This window comes from Aspergillus niger (assembly GCF_000002855.4).
Source record: "Aspergillus niger supercontig An01".
NCBI classification, from domain to species: Eukaryota; Fungi; Ascomycota; class Eurotiomycetes; order Eurotiales; family Aspergillaceae; genus Aspergillus; species Aspergillus niger.
The window spans coordinates 1,599,120-1,617,482 of record NT_166518.1 but is presented as its reverse complement, the minus strand read 5'-3'; the positions used below and the strand labels follow the sequence as shown (position 1 = coordinate 1,617,482).

The following is an 18,363-nucleotide window of genomic DNA, read 5'->3' as shown; positions in this document are numbered from 1 at the left end:
TAGGATAATATGGGATACTACCAGCCAGTAGTACCCCGACCAGGTCATTATAGCCAGGATAGATGGAGCACGCTGTCAACATACAGACATCTGCATTCAGTGTTGAAATAATAACAACTTGGGTACTGATGATACGACATGCATGGGGACCGACGTTTGTTGGCTATGAAATTAGCCTGTAAGACTAAGAACTTCGTACAATAAGTTTGTATTCCACTAGGCTTCAGGGATGCCAGGCGCTGTGAATACTTAGTAGTGGTAAGCTTATCAGCAAGGCCAGCCACGCTGTGATGGAGTTGCCTGCATTGCATACAATGATACGCGCATCGCTGGGGCTTCTCCAACAAGTATAGATCAATTGCAAGCCGTTGAGTGGAATTGGAAGGCATCCTCTGGTGGCTACATACTGCATACCAACTACTTAGCCCCGCAGAACTATATCTCTGAGGCGATTTAGTGACAGAATGTTGAGTCAGGTCCTCAACTCAATACCACCCGAGCAGTTTCTGGCTGCTAATGTCGGTCCTAGGAGAAGAAAAAGTGCCAACTGGCTCGGGCAAGGAAGTGTTTTCCTGCCAAGTGGGGTGGTGTTGGGTGGGGGGCGCCGCGGTTGTACTCTTTTCCTTTTGCATTATGGGGTCAATCAACGCGATTAGTTCTAGACAGGTTCAAGTATGGGTAGGGATAGTGTACCGGCGATAAGACCTGCAAGTAAGAAGAGCAAGAAGTGGAGAATCAGAGCGCTAGTGAAGCCGGGCGGCGTGAACCCTGACAAACAGTAGACAATAGTCCGAGAGCGGAGAGCGCGGATGGCACCCTGATCTGGATATTGATGCCATCTAAGAAAACACTAGGATTTGGAGCTGAATGCGAACTTACCGCTCGAATAGGGAGGATGCCGTATCTCAGACCGGAAACAAGGGCTTGTCCGAGATGAATGCTTATGGGTACTCGTAAGTATCGGCTCCGAGGGAGTCAACCAAGGTCATTTCATGGGACCTCAGCCTTGCCAAGGTTAAGTAAAGAAGTAAAAGAGGGGAACGTGCGTCTTACTAAGTGTAGTGTGCTCCAGCTGGTAGTGAGTAGTTATATAATTTTTTTTCTCCCTGAGTAGAATGGAACCCGCATTAGTTGATGGTTGAGGGTACGTGACCTGATTGCTGTTGTTACCCTACAACTTAGTACTTCATCTTTTCTTCAGCCGAGATCCCCGTTACTAGCCACCACTAAAGATGATGGATTCGTTCATATTCGTAACCGACATGGGCCAAAGCGGTCAGACAGATCGCAGGCAGAAGCCAAAGTTGAAGCGTCGCCGTGGGGCTTGTGATTCTTGCAGACAAAGGAAAGTTCGATGTATGTTACGGGTATCCCTTCCTTCGGCATTTGTCCCAATAGAGCCTTCTTAATATGCGGTCTTATGTAGGCAACGGCGATCAACCGTGCAATCAATGCCAAGTAGGTGTCCTTCCTGGCAAAAGCCTGTCTGGGAAAGTTTTTGACCCTTCGTAGCGGTGCTCCCTTGGATGTCATTATCGAAGTTTGGGTCGACAACGACGGCTCTCATCCGCAGCCTGTTCTGATCCCACAGTGATGGAGGGTCCACCAGTACACCCTGAATCTATCCCAGCCCCAGCTTCTACCAGGAACATGCGCCCGATACATCCATCAAATTCGGAACCTGCGCTTGAAGTCATAGATAATTCGCATCAGTTGCCGCCTGAGGCAAGCCATAATCAGTTCACAACAATGGCCGAATTTGAAGGAGACTGGGACTGGGAAAGCCTACTCATGTATAGCAACCAAGAAGAGGATGCACATGTGACTAGCAGCCCTATGGGTTCAACCGCTGAGACCGCCTTCGCCCCTTTCGAACCTGCGGGGGTTCGAAGTGATGCTGGTCCATCATTGTCATTCGACGGTACACGGTACCGTGAAGATAAACCGACAGGGTTTACCGCAGATTTAGTGGTCAGTAAAATGCCTCGAGTAACCTTTACGGTTATGTCCACTGAACTTTAGTCCAGGCACTTCAATCACGCTCTCTTGGTATGGCAGCCTTCGTGGCATGAGTTTGGGTATTGCAATATCTGACAGGCTTCTGACCAAGTAACACAAGGCCATTCGATCACAGGAAAGCTTCATTCACTTGTGCTCGAGGAGGACATTGACATGAGCAGACCACAGCGAGCGAAGCTTATACAGGTCCTTGATAGGCTGGCAGCTGGTCGATTCCGGCTGCTACATGGAGAAAGCCATGGAAACACTTCGTCAGAAAAGTCTGAAGAAGGAACAGAGAATTATAGCCGAGAATTCGCCTACAAATGTATAGACGGTATGCTGGTACCCTGATAGCTTGTCTGACTATGCTTCAGCTGTGACAAACTGATACAGTCAAACAGCTTCCTATGTCGACCCCCAAGGGTAAGGGAGCTTGGACTAAACACAAGCACAAGGTGTAGCTGACCGTCAGCAGTGTACCAACGCTCCTCGATAGAGAAGACTTAGAAAGACTGATCGACCGTGTAATGGATAAAGCAGCCGTTTTCCCTGCTGGTCTAACACTTCTCAATGCTATTCTCGCCATTGGGTCCCATTGCCTCAATTTAAAAGACTCTACGAGTTCAGCATCAAGGGCTAATTATCCAGTGTCCCAGTTCTTTGACAAGGCATTGAAGTTTAGACATCAAATACCCGCTGAAGCATCCCTAGAAAAGCTTCAGGTGAGTCCAAAAGTCCCTTAGGGAGAAGAAGTGCTAATCGGGCAATGCAGTCTCTTCTTGTGATGGTACACTAGCTATACTGACCCGCGTGTATATGAAATTTCAGATACTGATGTGTCTTATTAGTCCTATTTTGCCAGTAGAACAGGGTCCATTTTGGCATCTTCGCTGATAGCGGAGGCGACCTGTTGTGCTCAGGGTCTTCGTCTCAACAGTACCCCCGCGATCCAACGGACACATGCTGGTCCTATCGAGCAAGAGACTGCGAGGCGCGCTTTTTGGTTTCTATACTGCCTTGAGAAGCCGCACTGTCTCAGAGAAGGTACCTTTCCAGTAAGATCGCACGTCTCTGCATTATAAGGCTGCAACTTTGACAGAGAAATATGCAGTTGGTCAACGAGGCTTTCATTGACCATACCCCACCAAGGCTCCTTAATTCATTCGGTAAATCGGACTGGCTCTTGATCAACAGCCGGTACGCTGGTTTGTGCTCTCGTATACTCAGACGGCTATACGGTGGGGGCTCTTGTTGTTGCGAAGGCGAGTGCAGTGACACCGTCGACTCCATTGAGATCCTTGAAAGGGCCCTGAAAGCTTGGGGAAAAGAGCTCCCATTCCCTTGCGATACTCCTCCGAGTAACAGAATGATGAATTACTCGACCCTGACCTGTACAGATCGCCGGCTCAGACTCAGCAATCTGTATAGGTACCACGGTGCGGTGATTGCAATCCAAATCCTGCAGTCATGTCAGAGCAACACTCAGTGGGATGAGGAAATATGTTGTCAGTCAGCTCGAACTATTCTAAGTGCCTGTTACTGTATCAGTCTGTCCGACGTGCAGTATGACTGGTAAGTCAATAACATAAGTGCCAAGAAGATCTGAACCTAATATCCTGACATGGTAGGTCGCTGTATTATTTCCCATCCATCGCCACTTGTGTGTTGTTCATCATCCTCATCAGAAAGGGAAATAGCCAGAAGGATCTATCTTACATCGGAATAGCATCGGGTTTCTTTGGCAGACTATCACTCGACGCCGATGTGCCATTTGATGAAATCACCGAACTGATCAAGTTCGCCCAGCAACATCTGAAAGATGGATGCATAGGAAAATGATTGATGATAGCCATGTTCTCCTTCCTTTCTTGTTATGATGTGTGAATTGTGATTCATATATCGGCCAAATGCCCCGTTTCCTATTGAGCAGTACAGTGTGGTTGAAAGAATGGAAGACCTTGTTGCCCACACTAACGTACATGCGAGGAACAAGGGTTTCCAAGTTTCCTGTCGTTGAATAGCTACTCCAATCGATTTCACTATTTCGAGCGGCAAGAAATCTAAAACGGAAGCTCACAGGCCAAGCAACTCCATAATTTAGTAGGAGAGGCTAAACCCAAGCAAGCCTGGGTTAAAATTTCTCATTATATTCTACGATGTAAAGTTGAGATTACATTCTACGATGTAGAGTTGAGATTATATTCTACGATGTAGAGTTGAGATTATAGTCTACGATGTAGAGTTAAGTGCTATTGCAAGAATAGTTGGCTCAATATTACCCGCCTCCTAGCTGTTCATAGAAATCTGGCGTGATGTTATGCACAAGCATGGTACTAAAACTCTGCACCTGTAGCAAACCTCAGGCTCGGTACCAGATTGGGTAATCGGATTTCCCGGATATCCCTTCTTGTCAACCGACCACGGTGCCCCGGCGCCCAATGTGTCAGCCACGAGCCGATATACGCCGAGTAATGGCTCTGATATCCAGTCGCACCCTCCAGGGTGATGGTAGGACACATACTGTCGCATTGCAGCAATCTCTGAACCAAATCATTGCAAGCTTTCGATCATCCTCTCTCCCTACCTTTCCAGCAGAATGGACCGGTTGAAGCAGATTTGGGCTGATGTGCTCTGTCTTGGTGTTGACGAGTTTGGAGAGTCAGACAGCTTCTTTGAGCGTAGGACACCGTTCTTACTTCCGAAAGACCTACTAATTTTACCATCTGCTTATTTGAATAGTAGGCGGTGATTCGGTATGTTCGGACCCAGAATAGATCGAAATAGATTCTAATCCCTCATATTGACTCTCATATATAAAGGTTAAAGCCATTCAGTTACTGGGTGAAACAGCTCTATTGGCCCCTGACACTGATCTAGACATGCTGTACAAATGTACGTGCCAACCTTTGTACTGGAATTTGGCCTAAATTTCTTCCAGCCCTCGTTTAATCCTTGGTTATATAGACCCAACCCTGAGCGAGTTTTACAGTTGGGCCAAGGACAACACCGGAAAAACGCAGATTGACCCCTCATCTAAAGGTAACGACTACGTCGCTACCCAGCCACCGTCCAATACTGTATCTAGTGAGCGCCAGGAATTGGCCTGCATCGCTCCTGGAATAAAGATTACGGATCTTCAAGCCTCCCTCAAGGATTCGGGGCTCGAAAGTAGGACAGTGGTCAAAGCAGCACGGATAACGCCAATCCAAGGTGAGACCCAACATCATCGATATAAATGCATCATAGCAGAACTAATTCTAGTGGGGGATGTTTAAAATGCAACAGAATTTTTCATGACTCTGGCCATGGCAGGAAATGTAGGACTACTCAATTACGTCTACGAGGTGGAAGGGCCTCTGCTATTGAATGGCCTACAGCAGCTCATCCAGCATCTTGAAAATAAAAACCCAATACTTCGGACCACCATCGTCAAAGCCGGAGACGAATATATTCAGGTGGCTCTTGAACATAGCTTGTCGGAATGGGTCCACAGCACCAATATCCAGGAATACATGCAACACACGATGACCCTTAAGATGACCCCAGGAGCACGCCCAGTTCAGTACTGTCTCATCATGAACGACGATATCCACGGCAAGAACTTCTTTATCATCAGTATCCACCACATGTTTTGTGATGCCTTCTCACGTTATTTAATCGAGAAAGAGATGTTGCATATTCTGCATTCTCCAGCAACCTATTTGCAGGAACCCGAGCGTCCCTGGTTTGGCGACTTTGTCACTCACCTCCATGAAACGCGGACCGACAATGCGGTAAGCGAATATTGGGAAAAATATCTGAATGGCTCTAATCTCGCAAACATACATCCTCACTCCCTATGCCCAGAAGGTCCTGGGGAGCTCGACGGGGAAATCATCGAGGTCGTTCCGGCATCAGTCTTTAGTTCTCAGTCACAGACTGCCTCACACACACAATTGATTCTTGCGGCCTGGTCGCTTGCTTTGGCAAAGCTATCTGGCCTACGAGATATCACTTTTGGGCTGTGTCGGCATGGTCGCTCCCACCCGTACCAGGACGTTCGGCGTATGGTGGGGCCTCTGGTCAGTGCTACGCCGCTCCGTATCGACCTGACGCAATACAATGAGCGCGTGGAGGACCTCGTGCAACGCGTGCAGGATGAGGTCCTTGCCACCGCTCAGTGGGAGCAGGGTCTCATCCCTGGGGTATATAACCTTGGGGATGGTCGGCCCTTTGTGCAGTCACTCGTGAACCTCAAGTCTGAGCTCTATGCTATGCCAGAAGGATACACAGACGATGAACAAAAGGGCGACATCTGGCGAATGGTTACACGGCGTGACTTACAGGACTATGATATGAAGAGTGACTGGCCGGTTCTTCTTCTCATTCACCAGCAGAAAGGAGTTTTTCGCTTGAAGATGTACTATCAGTCTTCTCTAGTGAGCCATGAGAAGGCCGCAACCTTGTTTCATGACTTGAAACATATGGTGGATGTTCTAGCGGGCGCAGATGAGATGACAACTGTTGGAGGCTTACTGGCGTAGGACGACCATACTAGTAGGTTGGCCTGCTCAATTAACTACCGAAGTTGATTATTTGCCATGAAAATCAGTCCACAAATTATAACATGATAAACTTCCGTGCAAAGACGAGAGTTATCGCAATTTACAATGGACCATCTCATACCACTGAAATCTCCACGTAAGCTGCTGTGTAACTGGGGTAAATAAGGTATCTCGAGTACAACAGTGTATATAAATAACTAGCACTGAACAAAAAAGAAAAGCCTCACAAAATCCATCTACTAATTACCGCTGATACTGATGTTACTCCCAACTGACCATTCTGGAGAGAGATATATATATATATATCTCGTACCTCCCTACTAGTTTTTAACCAAAGCCAGAACCTGCTTCGCAGAATCAACGATCTGCTCCTCAATGCCCCTCAACTTTCGGCCCAACAACATCTCTTCACTGCTACTCACATCATAAGAAACATGAAACCAACGGTAATACTCATTTCCACCCGCAAAAATACCCTCTTTGACCATGTCTCCTTCCTCAGGGAACCTTTTTCGGATAATGCTCTTCACCTCCTCCGGCCGAAATGGAACAGATAATATGAAGTCCTGATTCCCTGCTACCCTGGGATCAAGGGCATTGACATGCGCCTCGGCAATATCATCCACATGACACGACATTGCCTCAACAACCCAGTCTCTCCATGACCCTTTTCTCATCACCAGCCCGATTCCGAACACATTACTTCCGCTGATAGCTTCCCGGGGGGTAGTGGCTAAACCCTTGGGTCCGAAGACGTAGCCCGGGAGAAGATGGATGATGTCGAAATGGGGCAAATTTTGAGCACGAAAAGCGCTTGCGAGGTTTAGGGCAGCGGTTTTGGCGGCTATGTAGGCGTGTTCGGAGGTTGTGATGAAGTCCGGGCCATAGTTAGGGTGGCGGTGGGTTGTCGAAATGGGGTGGTCCGAGGGTGTGAGGGGTAGATTATTGGTAGGGTTGATGTCTAGAATGGCAGATGTAGACGAGGTGATAACGATCCGTTGTACCGTAGGGTGGTTCAGGGCCGAGTGCAGGAGGTTGGAGGTTCCTTGGACAGTTGGCGCAATGATATCTCGGTTGTAGTCGGTGTAAGTGGGACGTTGTAGGGGGCTTGCTATATGGATGATGTAGGACACATCTTGTAGGGCTTCGTCGAAGGCTCCTCGTTGAGTGAGGTCGCAGACGGTGACAAAAGAGAGTCGGTTCAGGTGGTACCTGCCAGGTAACGAGTCCCGGACAAGGGCTGCCTTGGAGGGTTCCCTTAGCGTAATTCGTACCTGGTATCCGGCCGAGAGGGCACGGAGCAAAACAGCGTGGCCAACATGCCCGGTGGCTCCGGTAATGAGGACTAGTTTCCCTTGCTGATAATTCATGTTGGAGGCTGGACTCTATGTCGATTAAAATACGGAATGGAGGCATTTTTATGGTGCGAATTCGCATATATGAGGTCTAAGTAGGAATCGTTTACCGCATTTGGTATCCGAACGGAAGGTCTTCTGCTCGGACTTTCCTCATCCGAAACACTGTTCGGTCCACTAACATGGAGATCTACATCACAATCTACATTTTCACCCAATGTATTAGGCATTACTGTTGAATGCGTATTTATTTATCCTAGGAGGCCTTGGGAGATCAAGCACAACCAGCCAGTCATATGATGAAGGACATGACTGAAGGGCTGCTCGGGCCTCTCACAGCTTTGATTTGGCCTCGTCTGAATCGCTCTCAAGCTCCCCAGTCACGAACACAATGGCGCTATCCTTGCGGATCAGAAGCTGGTCTAGACCGGATTCACCAGAGCACTCGGAACTATGTGCAGCGTAGTCCGGTTCATCAGGGGGTTGTAATGGATTCTGCTCGAAATCATAACTTCGATCCGACGACTCTGGGGAAGCCGATGAAAGTATCTCCAGAGCCCGGTCAGACATAGCCGCTTGCACGGGCATCGGTGGTGTGGAAAACAGGAAGGCCTTCGCCTTCACCGTCAGAGATTCAATCATTGAAGCACCACCGATAATATATCCTCCCTGGTGCCCGAAACTGTCGAACCAAGATCCCGTAATCAAAACAGTTGTTTTCTCTGCTGTAGGCCCTAGGGCAGTGTGGAAAAAGGTCTTCCCGTGTTGGTGCTCCATTAGGTCCAGGTACCCTAGGTTCCGGGGTCCGATTTTGCCCAGACCCTGTCGATCATCCAGAATAAGGGCCAGTCCTTTCACTCGGTCTTCTCCTACCATGCCAAGAATAGTCTGTACTCTCTGCCCTAGGTCGAGGATGCTGTTTCCCTGCACCGTTTGTAGATAAATCGTCAAGTGCAGATTCTGGCCTGTCCATGAGACTTGCTCGGTTGGTATTATCAAGTCACTCAATGTCTCGTAAACCTGGGTTCGAGACCGCTGGCTAGCCTTGTGCAGCCTGGCTCCATTTCGGACTGAACATGGGGCATCGCTCGGGATTAAGACCAGATTAAGTATCTCCTGTGAGTAGACTGGCTCGGAGCAGGCATTAAGGAGGGACACCAGCATGACTTCAGTATCTGCACAGATCATGCCTTCACAGAGTCAGAAGACATTTAAAAATGTTAGAGAGCAAGTTTAACCTTACCTCGACAACGACCCATGTGAATTTGGAGGGAGGGGTATAATTTCGCTAGGCGTCTTTCCAGGGTGACGAATATGTCAAACGATCCGTAAAACCACCGTGCCGAGCACGGCCCAACTCCATACTTCTTGAAAGCCTCCTGCCCGGCGAATACAACCTCCTTTTGGTGGGGCGCAGGAAAAAGATCTTGGGAAGGCATATCGGACACTCTGAGTGTGGTAATATAATCATGAAACTCTTTATCTGTCGCCTCACTCTCTGCAGCTACATCTAGCGGCTCCCCACTATCGTAAGGAAGGCAGCTCTCATCCAATACCATGGGTTTGATCCCATGGATATTTAGTTTGCAAGCCACTGAGATCGTTGCGTTGACCAGATTCAGGATGTCAGCCCAGGAGGACGTAGCAAACACGCACATTCGAATTCGACAGGCCCTGTTTCGTCAGCAGATTCCTTAAGCAACATTTGTGAAGCTTACCAAAGAGGTGTAGCTGGTGGCACACCACAGGCTACGGCAAAGCCCCTCTTGAGGGCCTCTGCATGAAACATTGACGCCTGTCGAACAGTTCCTGGGTGTTATGAGCATGAAGGTTCTTCGAAATAATCTCGAGTGGGACTGCAACTCACCGACAGGAAAACATATAATGGCTGAATCTGGAGAGGAGAGGACCTTGCATCCTGCTTCTGTGAGTCTCTGGAGCACAAATCCCGCTTTGGCCTTCAATTGACGCATGCGATACTCAATCAAACGGGTCTTTTTCAGCAGGCTTAAAGTCCGTACAAGAGCTACCGTGGACAAAGATTCTGCCCCTTCGTGTGATAACAGCTCATCTTGAAGTCTAAGCTGTTGGGCACAGATACCATTTGCGGCGACGAATCCTCCAGTGCAGCCAACACTTTTAGACAAAGTAGCTGTGATAATATCGGCATCACTCAATGGGCAGTCGTAGCCTCGATTCTGCCACCACTCAAACGAACCGCGTCCACCAGAGCCCATCGACATAAATGCATGGGCTTCGTCAATTAGCAGACAGAATCCATATAGCCTTTTTAGTGCCAAGAGTGCCGGTCCAGGAGATACGACACCCTCCATACTATGATCTCATGTCAGACTCTAAGCCCAACCTCACTGTAGGTATTATAGAGGCTATGGGATGCCTACTCACCTATAAAGCCCTTCAACTGCTACACAGACAAAAGCATCCGGAGCCTTCTCGTAGAGTAGCCGGAGCTTGTATTCCAGGTCCCCAAGATCATTATGCTTGAACCTATAGGAAGTGGCACGTTCGTTCATAAAGGCCCCAGTGAACATCGAGCTGTGACAGTCCCGGTCCATCAAGAAGATGCATCTGCGAGATAATGCAGCAGCAGTTTCAGCCACGGTCCTGAAAGCCAAAATATTTGCACCAAATCCAGATGTCGTTGTAACGCAGACTTCGGCAGACATGTATGCAGCCAAGTCCTTCCTAGCCCGCGCTTCAAGTTTCATAGGCGCTGGGTTGAACGGCAGCTGGCTAAGTGTCGACTGTATGAGTTCAGCGCTCCGGTGCTCGTAATGAGTGAAGCCGCCGTAATTATTGGAGGCTGCGTTGACAACCTCTCGTGTCGGGCATTGTGAGAGATCATCTAGTTCTTCGTAATCCCTTGTCACTGACTCGGGGATGGTTCGAACAAGCATACGGCTTTTAGGTGCGCCGAGAATAAGCCTTGGGTCCATACGCCCTATGGGAAGGAACTGATGGTGCAGCAGGGGTCAGTAAGAGGCAATGGGTGTTTGATAAATTGGAAGGTTCACAAAGTAATGGATTGCTAGGTCTGCCGTCTGAAATGGCCTGTATAGACGCCATGCTTTCAAGTCCCGGTACGCCTGGCCCAATGCAATACTTGCAACCCATAAAAAGAAGCGTAGCTTCTCCGTCACTGCAACAGGGGGGTCATCTGGGCGGGTCAGATCCAGGCGTACACTCTCAGTCATACCCTTGGTAAAGGTGGAACTGGTTGACATGATGGTATTCAGGCGGTGAAGGCAACAGGCTCTGTTAGATAATCTCTTTAGAAAGACACCTCCCTAATCTACCCAGTTCATAAACCTTTTTATTACCGTTGTTAAGCATGAGGGGTGAATTTTGAGGCAGCTTCTATGCCTCCTCAACGCTCCGAGAAGTGAATGTAGCCCCTCTGCGTACCGGACCGGAAAAGAAGCTCGTCTGATAGCCGGAGACCGATGAGCAAAAGAAGCGTCCATCTTCCACATCCGATCGGTCCGTCGGAAACATAACCATGCAGATTTGAGCTATGTCGCTCGATAACATATTGCGGGGCCCTGATGTAGCATTTGGATGGCGCATCGGCTAGCAAATGGGGCAACCGTCGTAGATCTAAGCGCACAATTTAACCGAGCTGTGAATACAATGAAATGAGTTACCAGTCTACTCATACGGTAGCCACAGAGCGTGGGGTGGCAGAAATGCATATTCGGCTAAGTCTGTATTTAGATATGGATTGAGTGGGAATACGTTCAATTGCGCGAGCTTCTCATCGGGAAGTGCTACCTAGCAATATCGATCCTCAGTTCATCCAGGATCTGTCATCATCAAGAAGTAACCTGTGTAGCATACACTAATCATCAAGTTTCAAGTGTAGAGCTAGCTCAGAGTAATCCTTGGTCCACAAACCGGGCGAACCACGAGGCCACTGGGACCGAAATCCCAGAAATTGCTGCGCACGGCTAGAAAGCGCGCGGGCTGTTTCCATTGAGACAATGAATGGATGCGCCTCTTCTGGAGTAAGGAAGCTGGCACAAACTGTCATAGCTAGACAGCCTCTCACCCGGTCTGTCGTATTTCTCCCAGTACCATGGACCACTTTCCCGCTAATCAAAAGGCAATCACCTGCCTGCATCTCCGCCGGGATGGTCTGCTCTGGACTTCCACGCTCACTGAACGCCCACTTGTTGCTGCCGGGGATCACACGGGTTGCCCCGTTGGCTTCAGTGAAGTCAGTTGTCGCGATGAGAAAGTTTATCTGCGCCTCGGTGCCTTCCGGTCCTAGTTTCTTGTAAGGCGGATAGCTGCCCAGGTCACGGTGAAGGGTCTGCGGTTCTTGATGAGGGCCAACGTGGATAGTAGCCGCCGTACCCAGCCAATAATCACCGGCTTGACCACCTTCACTGAAGGTCCGCTTACAAACAGCGTGGAGAAAATCGTTGTCGAGTAGGTAGTCGCGAAAGACTTTGCTGTTGTTCGTGATATCCCCGGCACGCTTTGTCTTGCGGCCGTGAAAAGCCTGCATGCGATAATCGGATGACCGCGATCCTTCCGGTACTTTGTTCAGAAGGGGATCTAGCTCGCTTTCAAGCTGATTCACTTGCTCTGTGGAAAGGATACCCTTGATTATTATTGCCCCGTCTTCGTGCCAGGCGTCAAAGACTTCGTCGAGTGGGGTAGTCACAGTAACCTCTCTCAGGGCTGTGGCATTTCTTAGGACTGCCGCTTGAGGAACTTCCAATTGAGACATGATGCTTCGACTGTTCGATCTATTGATGAGTGTCAAGTGAGACTATGGTTGGATTGGATACTGATATCGAGCTGGTCAATGGGGAATTATGTAGGGAAGGCGTCTGGCTATCGGATGCATTCCAAACGAAATGTTTATTACCATTTACAGAGCTTCGGAAGGCTCAGAAGAGTAGCCGGGTCCCGATGAACCGGAGATACAGATGATACAGATGATACCACTCTCCAGGGAAATGATTGAGAAACAAGAAGAACTTTGGGAGAGGACGAAAGCCAAACTTTCAGCAATGCATCATAACGGAAAGACCCTCTCGCGACCCCGACGTTCAGTCTGCTGTTCTTCCGTGCTAAACCATGCCTACAGACTCAAGGATATTCACCACTGATGCTGGGTCTGTGAGGGGGATCGGATTCCTTCGACAGCAACGATCCTTCACACTACTTTCCGCAATCTGTAAGAACTTGTCCCTACCAATCCCCACGTCCTCCAGGTTTCTAGGCAAGCCCAAGGCTCTGATAATTGTATCCAAGACCTGACTAAGGTCGGCTGTACCTTCCTCTAGCCCCTCTTCTGACAGTAGCCTATTAATTGTAGATTCAGACCAGAAGGCAGCCTTCAGCAACGCCTCCTGTTGTGCCTGAACGGCTGGCTTATTGAATCTTGCAACGGCTGGCAGTAGAATGGCGCTGGTATCACCATGAGACACTCCAAGAGGGCCAAGTTGGTGTCCGATTCCATGGCTTGCTCCAGCAGGGCCGTCATAAAAGAACGAGCCCTTAACTGCCAACATGCTACCTTCCAGGGCAGCTAGTCTGGCCGCGTAATCATCTGGAGCGTTCGCCGTCTGTAGAAGCGCGGGAAGGAGCAAGCGAATCGCTCGCACCGCACAGTCTTGGGCTTCGGCATTCACCCGAGAACCACCAGCATAAGATTCCACGCAGTGGTCAACAGCCCGAATCCCAGTACTAATCCATGTATGAAGGGGCGTGGTCATAGTCAAATATGGGTCCCATATGATTAGAGATGGCCCTGGGGTAGTGGGATCGTATAGCAATTGCTTGTGAAGTGTTATTGGATCGACTCCTCCTGAGATCGGGAGGTTGAACTCTCCACCAGATAGTGTGGTCGGTATGCAAACGATCTTTAATGGTGTTGAATTGTGATCTGGCTCCCAGGGAGGCGGAATGGATTTAAATTGCAAGCTCTCGTGCATCTCGGATAGTAGGGCCTCCGTATTTGTGATTCCCCTCTTGAGTGTCTGATGTATTGTCAGTCAGATCCATTGGCATTCCTCGCACCTTAAAATGGATCTTACAAACACCACTATTTTGGCTGCATCTACCAGAGTTCCGCCTCCCAATGTAACAAGGCACTCTGCTCCGGAATCTTTCACTTGGACCGCAAGTTCGAGGACCTCAGGCAGGAGCACATGTGGCTTCATCCCCTGCCTCTTTCCCACTACCATATTTCCCAGAGCTTCCTCTAGCCGCATCAAAGCATCTGTCTGACGGCTTAGGGAGGCACTTGCTAGGACGAATATCTTACTGCAACCCAGAGTAGGTTTCAGATGCCTGACACACGCTTCTTCGAATGGAAGGCCATGGCTCACGATGGGCAAGACTGAGCCTGGCAAGTAAGGAATAATGGACTCCGCGCTGCTTCCCATATTTGACTGTGTTTTGTTTCAATTTGATACATAGATAGCGGAATTACGGTCTGACCAAATATGATAAGATCACTTTATAGCACATTCGGCCCCAGTCCTCTATTTGCTTAAGTCTGGTCATGCGTAGGTCAGTGAGCCTTCATGAAGCTTCCTCTCCGATTTTCAGCTTAATGTTTCCGGTGCCCAATGTGGAAACCGGCCCTCTATCGGTTACCCATGCAGTCATGTAGTATATCCGAATAATTGGAATTATTCGTAACGCCGTCATACTTAGTCAAGCTTCATACCTTTACTGTAGTGGTCCAATCTACCCACATGGTGCCATTTATACCCCAGCTCAGTGCATGAAAACCTTTGTGTTACCCATAGTATCTACATTACCTCTGGGATATTACTTCTGGAGCCAGTCCTGATGACATACGACGATAAGCCATCCGCCGCGGCTAACCTACCTCCGGTTCTCGCTTTACCGGCCGAAGGTTCAGAACGGCCGGCAGTCATCATACCTTCTACGAAAAATGCCCCTTCGACAGTTGTATCCTACAAAGACCTCAATGAATCGGTCACTCGCGTACAAAGCACTCTCGCTCAATTTGGGGTTGGCGAAGGCACAAGGGTTGCACTCGTTCTCCCTAACGGGCTCGAATTTGTTGGGTCTTTTCTTGCTGTGATTCGTCAACGAGCTACAGCCGCGCCGTTGAATCCGCAATACAAGCGGGAGGAATTAAAGGACATACTCCGCTTAATGCGGCCATCGCTCCTTATTTCTATGAAAAGCACGCACCTGATATCTGCCTCCGTCCTAGCTGCACAAGATCTCGCGATTCCTGTAGCTATCTGCAGGACAGAGGGACCAAATATCTATATCGAAGGAGAACATAGCTCTTCAGGAGCAGAGTCACACGTGCCAATCCACTCGCCATACGATCTACGGCCATCTGATAAGGCGGTCCTGCTCTTCACTAGTGGCACTACTGGAGCGCCTAAATCCGTTGCTCTCAGTCATGAAAACCTTCTTGTCGCGATGCGCATTATAATCGATGCCCATAAGCTGTCTCCTGCAGATCGGTGCATGATTATTACTCCACTTTTCCACATTATAGGTGTCGGTGGCTCTCTTCTCACCTCCCTCTTCTCAGGAGGGTGCGTCATTATTCCTCCGGCCCTACCAGGTCAATTTTGGCAGTCTTGCATAGACCTAAATGCGACTTGGTTTCATGCAGTACCTACTTTGTACCGACTACTGATCTCCTTTCCCCGGCCAGATGTGATGCCTAAACTGCGTTTTATCCGCTCTGGCGGTAGCGATCTTTCTCCGGAGCTATACCAGCGCCTTCATGAGCTTGGGACGCAAGTAATTGAGGTCTACGGGATGACAGAAACAGCACCGGCTATCTTCTGCAATAGGCTTGACAGTTCGATGCGCCGGCTGGCACACTACCCTATCGCATCTACCGTGGAGGTAATGATACTCCCAAGCGAGGGTAGAGCAGGAAACCATCCAGACGCGGGTAGGTTAACAAATGAGCCTGGAATAGTTGGGGAGATCTGTGTGCGCGGCAAGAGTATAATGACTGGATACTTGGACAACCCCAAAGCGAACGAACAAGCCTTCTTATTTGGTGGTTTCTTCCGCACGGGCGACCTGGGGGTAGTCAAGGAGCATGGGTATCTGCAGTTAACTGGAAGGATTAAAGAGATTATTAACAAGGGTGGAGAGAAGATAAGTCCAAGCGAAATTGAGCATGTCGCTTCATCATTTGAGGGGGTGAGGGAGTCGGTATGCTTTCGAATCCCAGACGAGATATATGGGGAGGAAGTTGGTATGTCATAAACCCACCAGATCGCTTTTCTCACTACAGGTCTGTCGTTCATCATTGACCATCTATTCTTACAGGTGTTGCAGCGGTCATTGAAGTTGGGAAACAAGTCACTGAAGCCGCCCTTAAGAAACATTTTCGGCAACACGTGGCCATGTTTAAGGTGCCTAAAGCTGTATGAAACCCCCTTCTATTATATCTATAAGTAGTAGCAGTGACTCGCTCAACCTCATTCATAAGATTACACTGACATGTCAACGGCTATTAGGTCTTTTTCGTCGATACGATCCCAACAAATCGGACAGGGAAGCCACTTCGGAGTCTTCTATCTGAGCAGTATGTTCAGGGACTTTTTGCTATTAGACCACAAAAATGAAAAGACAAGGGCGTCAAATTGTTGGTTTTCATCAGCATAGTTGCAAATTCATGAATATCGCACCCAGCAAGCCACTAGAGTTCGGTAATCTAAAAGAAGATGACTGCATCTCAATCTAAGATAGAATTCATAGCATCGTAGATTAAACCCATAGACGTAAGAAGCCAGGATATGTCTCTTTCTGGTAAGGCTTTTATACAGTTCCGCCGCCAGACCTTGCTACCTTCCAGTCTAGATAAGTTCCTATAATTGGCCAGACCAACGAGGCAGCCCAGCCCATGCACCAGTCAAGTAATGGGTAGTCCCGTGGGCTGGGACCTCGCATGTTATTCAGGAGCAACCGGGTTTGCAGATCCGTGGGTATGAAGTAACACCCCGAATCAAGTCCAACAAGAACACGCTGAGCAACATCTTTGGCTGTCAACCCACCACCATCATTAACAGTTCCTTCAATTTCTTTGCATAATTGCGGCTTCCGCGCCTGTTCTCTATAGAAGCTGTCCGTGTAAAATGTCCCAGGGAAGCTACAGTGAACTTGTATCGCCCCAGCAGGGGGGTACATGAGACTTTCCTGCCTCAAGGAATCGGCCAATGCTCGGATCGCTGCCTTTGATGGTGAGTATGCAGCGTATCCTGGGACAGCGACGAGGGCTGCTGTGGAAGCAGTGAAAACAATGTGGCGAGATTTCTGGGCACCGTCGCACTCTCCTACCCGCTTCAACTCAGTCGTCCATGTCCCCATGACAGCCTGAGCAACAAACGCTGCTGTAAGATAATTCTTCTCCATGCAGCTCTGAATTGAGGTCGCAGGGATGTCCACAAAGTGGCCCACCTCTTCGTCCGTGCCACCTGCGGTACAGAACAGAGCGGTGATCTTGTTTCCAAATGTCTGGACAAATCTGGACACCTAGCCAAGCAGTATATCTCATCAGTGAAAGTTTCGTTGAGATAGACTCGCAATTCAATTGTACAAACTTCTTCACTATTGGTCAAATCCAAGCTCTGGATACCGATGACTTGATCGCCATGCACGCGTACCGCTTCCATGTCCACTTTGATCCTATCCAATGCATCTTGAGAGCGCGCAATCACTGTCACGTGAGCTCCTGATAGCAAAGAGTCAGTGGCAACGCTTAAGAGCTCTCGGTGCAGTCCTTCGACGTACCTCGCTTTACCAACGCCAGTGAGATTTCTCTTCCCAAACCCTTGGAGCCACCTGCCACCAGAGCATACTAAGCCTACTTAGCAACCCATACAAAAGAGATAAATGTCAGTCAGGACTATTTGGTACATTTCCTTGCACATCAAACATAATGCTGCGTATGGCTGCTGTATGTGACTTTCGAAAACAAGAATACCCCTCTCGACATCGCGTCAAACGATAAAGCCTAACTATGACCAAAAATATTACGTTTCAACTGCCTCTGGCGTTTGACCTGAGCGATGGGACTGAGACGCTACGGAGACTTGTCGGATAAAGGGGTGACTGCCAGGACACGTTTTTTAGCCGACACCCAATTAGGATATCCGGGCGCGGACCTCTGAAAGTGGTGACCGAAAGTCCGATCGGACGTTCCCCTTCTTGTCTCTTTTGTACGTCCTGAATATCCGGGGGGTTGGTTGAGATAATGGTAGTAAGTAATGTCAATTGGTACGGACTTAATGAATAGTAGCCTAAGTACCAGTATCGTACTGTGAACCCACTGCGTGCAATTGCCTACTTCAGTCCAAGTAAATCGGAAGTTGGCCATTTTTGTCGTATGTTTATATTCACAAGAGATAGTCGTCAAGAAGTGAATCCAGCTCTATGATATAATTGCTCTTTACGAATCCTATCAAACAATA

The 18,363-nt window shown here is 48.8% G+C and overlaps 8 protein-coding genes across 8 annotated transcripts; 3 read left to right on the top strand and 5 right to left on the bottom strand.

Moving 5' to 3' along the window:
- Positions 1-674: 674 nt before the first annotated feature.
- Positions 675-3,840, top strand: An01g06900 (uncharacterized protein; the record flags this gene model as incomplete). The annotated part of the gene is made up of 13 exons (XM_059748985.1): positions 675-778; positions 891-953; positions 1,063-1,078; positions 1,233-1,356; positions 1,427-1,458; positions 1,513-1,971; positions 2,098-2,335; positions 2,403-2,424; positions 2,477-2,723; positions 2,850-3,056; positions 3,113-3,573; positions 3,630-3,661; positions 3,728-3,840. 13 exons carry the CDS (start codon positions 675-677, stop codon positions 3,838-3,840), a joined length of 2,118 nt encoding a protein of 705 aa, XP_059603207.1.
- Positions 3,841-4,597: 757 nt separating this feature from the next.
- On the top strand, positions 4,598-6,524 carry An01g06890 (uncharacterized protein; the record flags this gene model as incomplete). Its single annotated transcript, XM_059748979.1, has 5 exons — positions 4,598-4,679; positions 4,744-4,754; positions 4,821-4,893; positions 4,966-5,211; positions 5,314-6,524. The coding sequence occupies 5 exons, from the start codon at positions 4,598-4,600 to the stop codon at positions 6,522-6,524; spliced, it is 1,623 nt and encodes a 540-aa protein (XP_059603206.1).
- A 341-nt stretch (positions 6,525-6,865) lies between these two features.
- Positions 6,866-7,915, bottom strand: An01g06880 (uncharacterized protein; the record flags this gene model as incomplete). Its single annotated transcript, XM_001389074.1, has 1 exon — positions 6,866-7,915. One exon carries the CDS (start codon positions 7,913-7,915, stop codon positions 6,866-6,868), a length of 1,050 nt encoding a protein of 349 aa, XP_001389111.1.
- Positions 7,916-8,233: 318 nt separating this feature from the next.
- An01g06870 (uncharacterized protein) lies at positions 8,234-11,145 on the bottom strand (the record flags this gene model as incomplete). The annotated part of the gene is made up of 6 exons (XM_059748972.1): positions 8,234-9,090; positions 9,144-9,574; positions 9,619-9,709; positions 9,768-10,234; positions 10,307-10,875; positions 11,104-11,145. The coding sequence occupies 6 exons, from the start codon at positions 11,143-11,145 to the stop codon at positions 8,234-8,236; spliced, it is 2,457 nt and encodes an 818-aa protein (XP_059603205.1).
- Positions 11,146-11,759: 614 nt separating this feature from the next.
- Positions 11,760-12,656, bottom strand: An01g06860 (uncharacterized protein; the record flags this gene model as incomplete). Its single annotated transcript, XM_001389072.3, has 1 exon — positions 11,760-12,656. The coding sequence occupies one exon, from the start codon at positions 12,654-12,656 to the stop codon at positions 11,760-11,762; it is 897 nt and encodes a 298-aa protein (XP_001389109.1).
- A 346-nt stretch (positions 12,657-13,002) lies between these two features.
- Positions 13,003-14,322, bottom strand: An01g06850 (uncharacterized protein; the record flags this gene model as incomplete). The annotated part of the gene is made up of 3 exons (XM_059748964.1): positions 13,003-13,914; positions 13,972-14,200; positions 14,237-14,322. The coding sequence occupies 3 exons, from the start codon at positions 14,320-14,322 to the stop codon at positions 13,003-13,005; spliced, it is 1,227 nt and encodes a 408-aa protein (XP_059603204.1).
- A 412-nt stretch (positions 14,323-14,734) lies between these two features.
- An01g06840 (uncharacterized protein) lies at positions 14,735-16,323 on the top strand (the record flags this gene model as incomplete). The annotated part of the gene is made up of 2 exons (XM_059748959.1): positions 14,735-16,145; positions 16,229-16,323. 2 exons carry the CDS (start codon positions 14,735-14,737, stop codon positions 16,321-16,323), a joined length of 1,506 nt encoding a protein of 501 aa, XP_059603203.1.
- A 388-nt stretch (positions 16,324-16,711) lies between these two features.
- An01g06830 (uncharacterized protein) lies at positions 16,712-17,830 on the bottom strand (the record flags this gene model as incomplete). The annotated part of the gene is made up of 4 exons (XM_059748952.1): positions 16,712-17,425; positions 17,557-17,624; positions 17,684-17,750; positions 17,810-17,830. The coding sequence occupies 4 exons, from the start codon at positions 17,828-17,830 to the stop codon at positions 16,712-16,714; spliced, it is 870 nt and encodes a 289-aa protein (XP_059603202.1).
- Between the last annotated feature and the right edge of the window lie 533 nt (positions 17,831-18,363).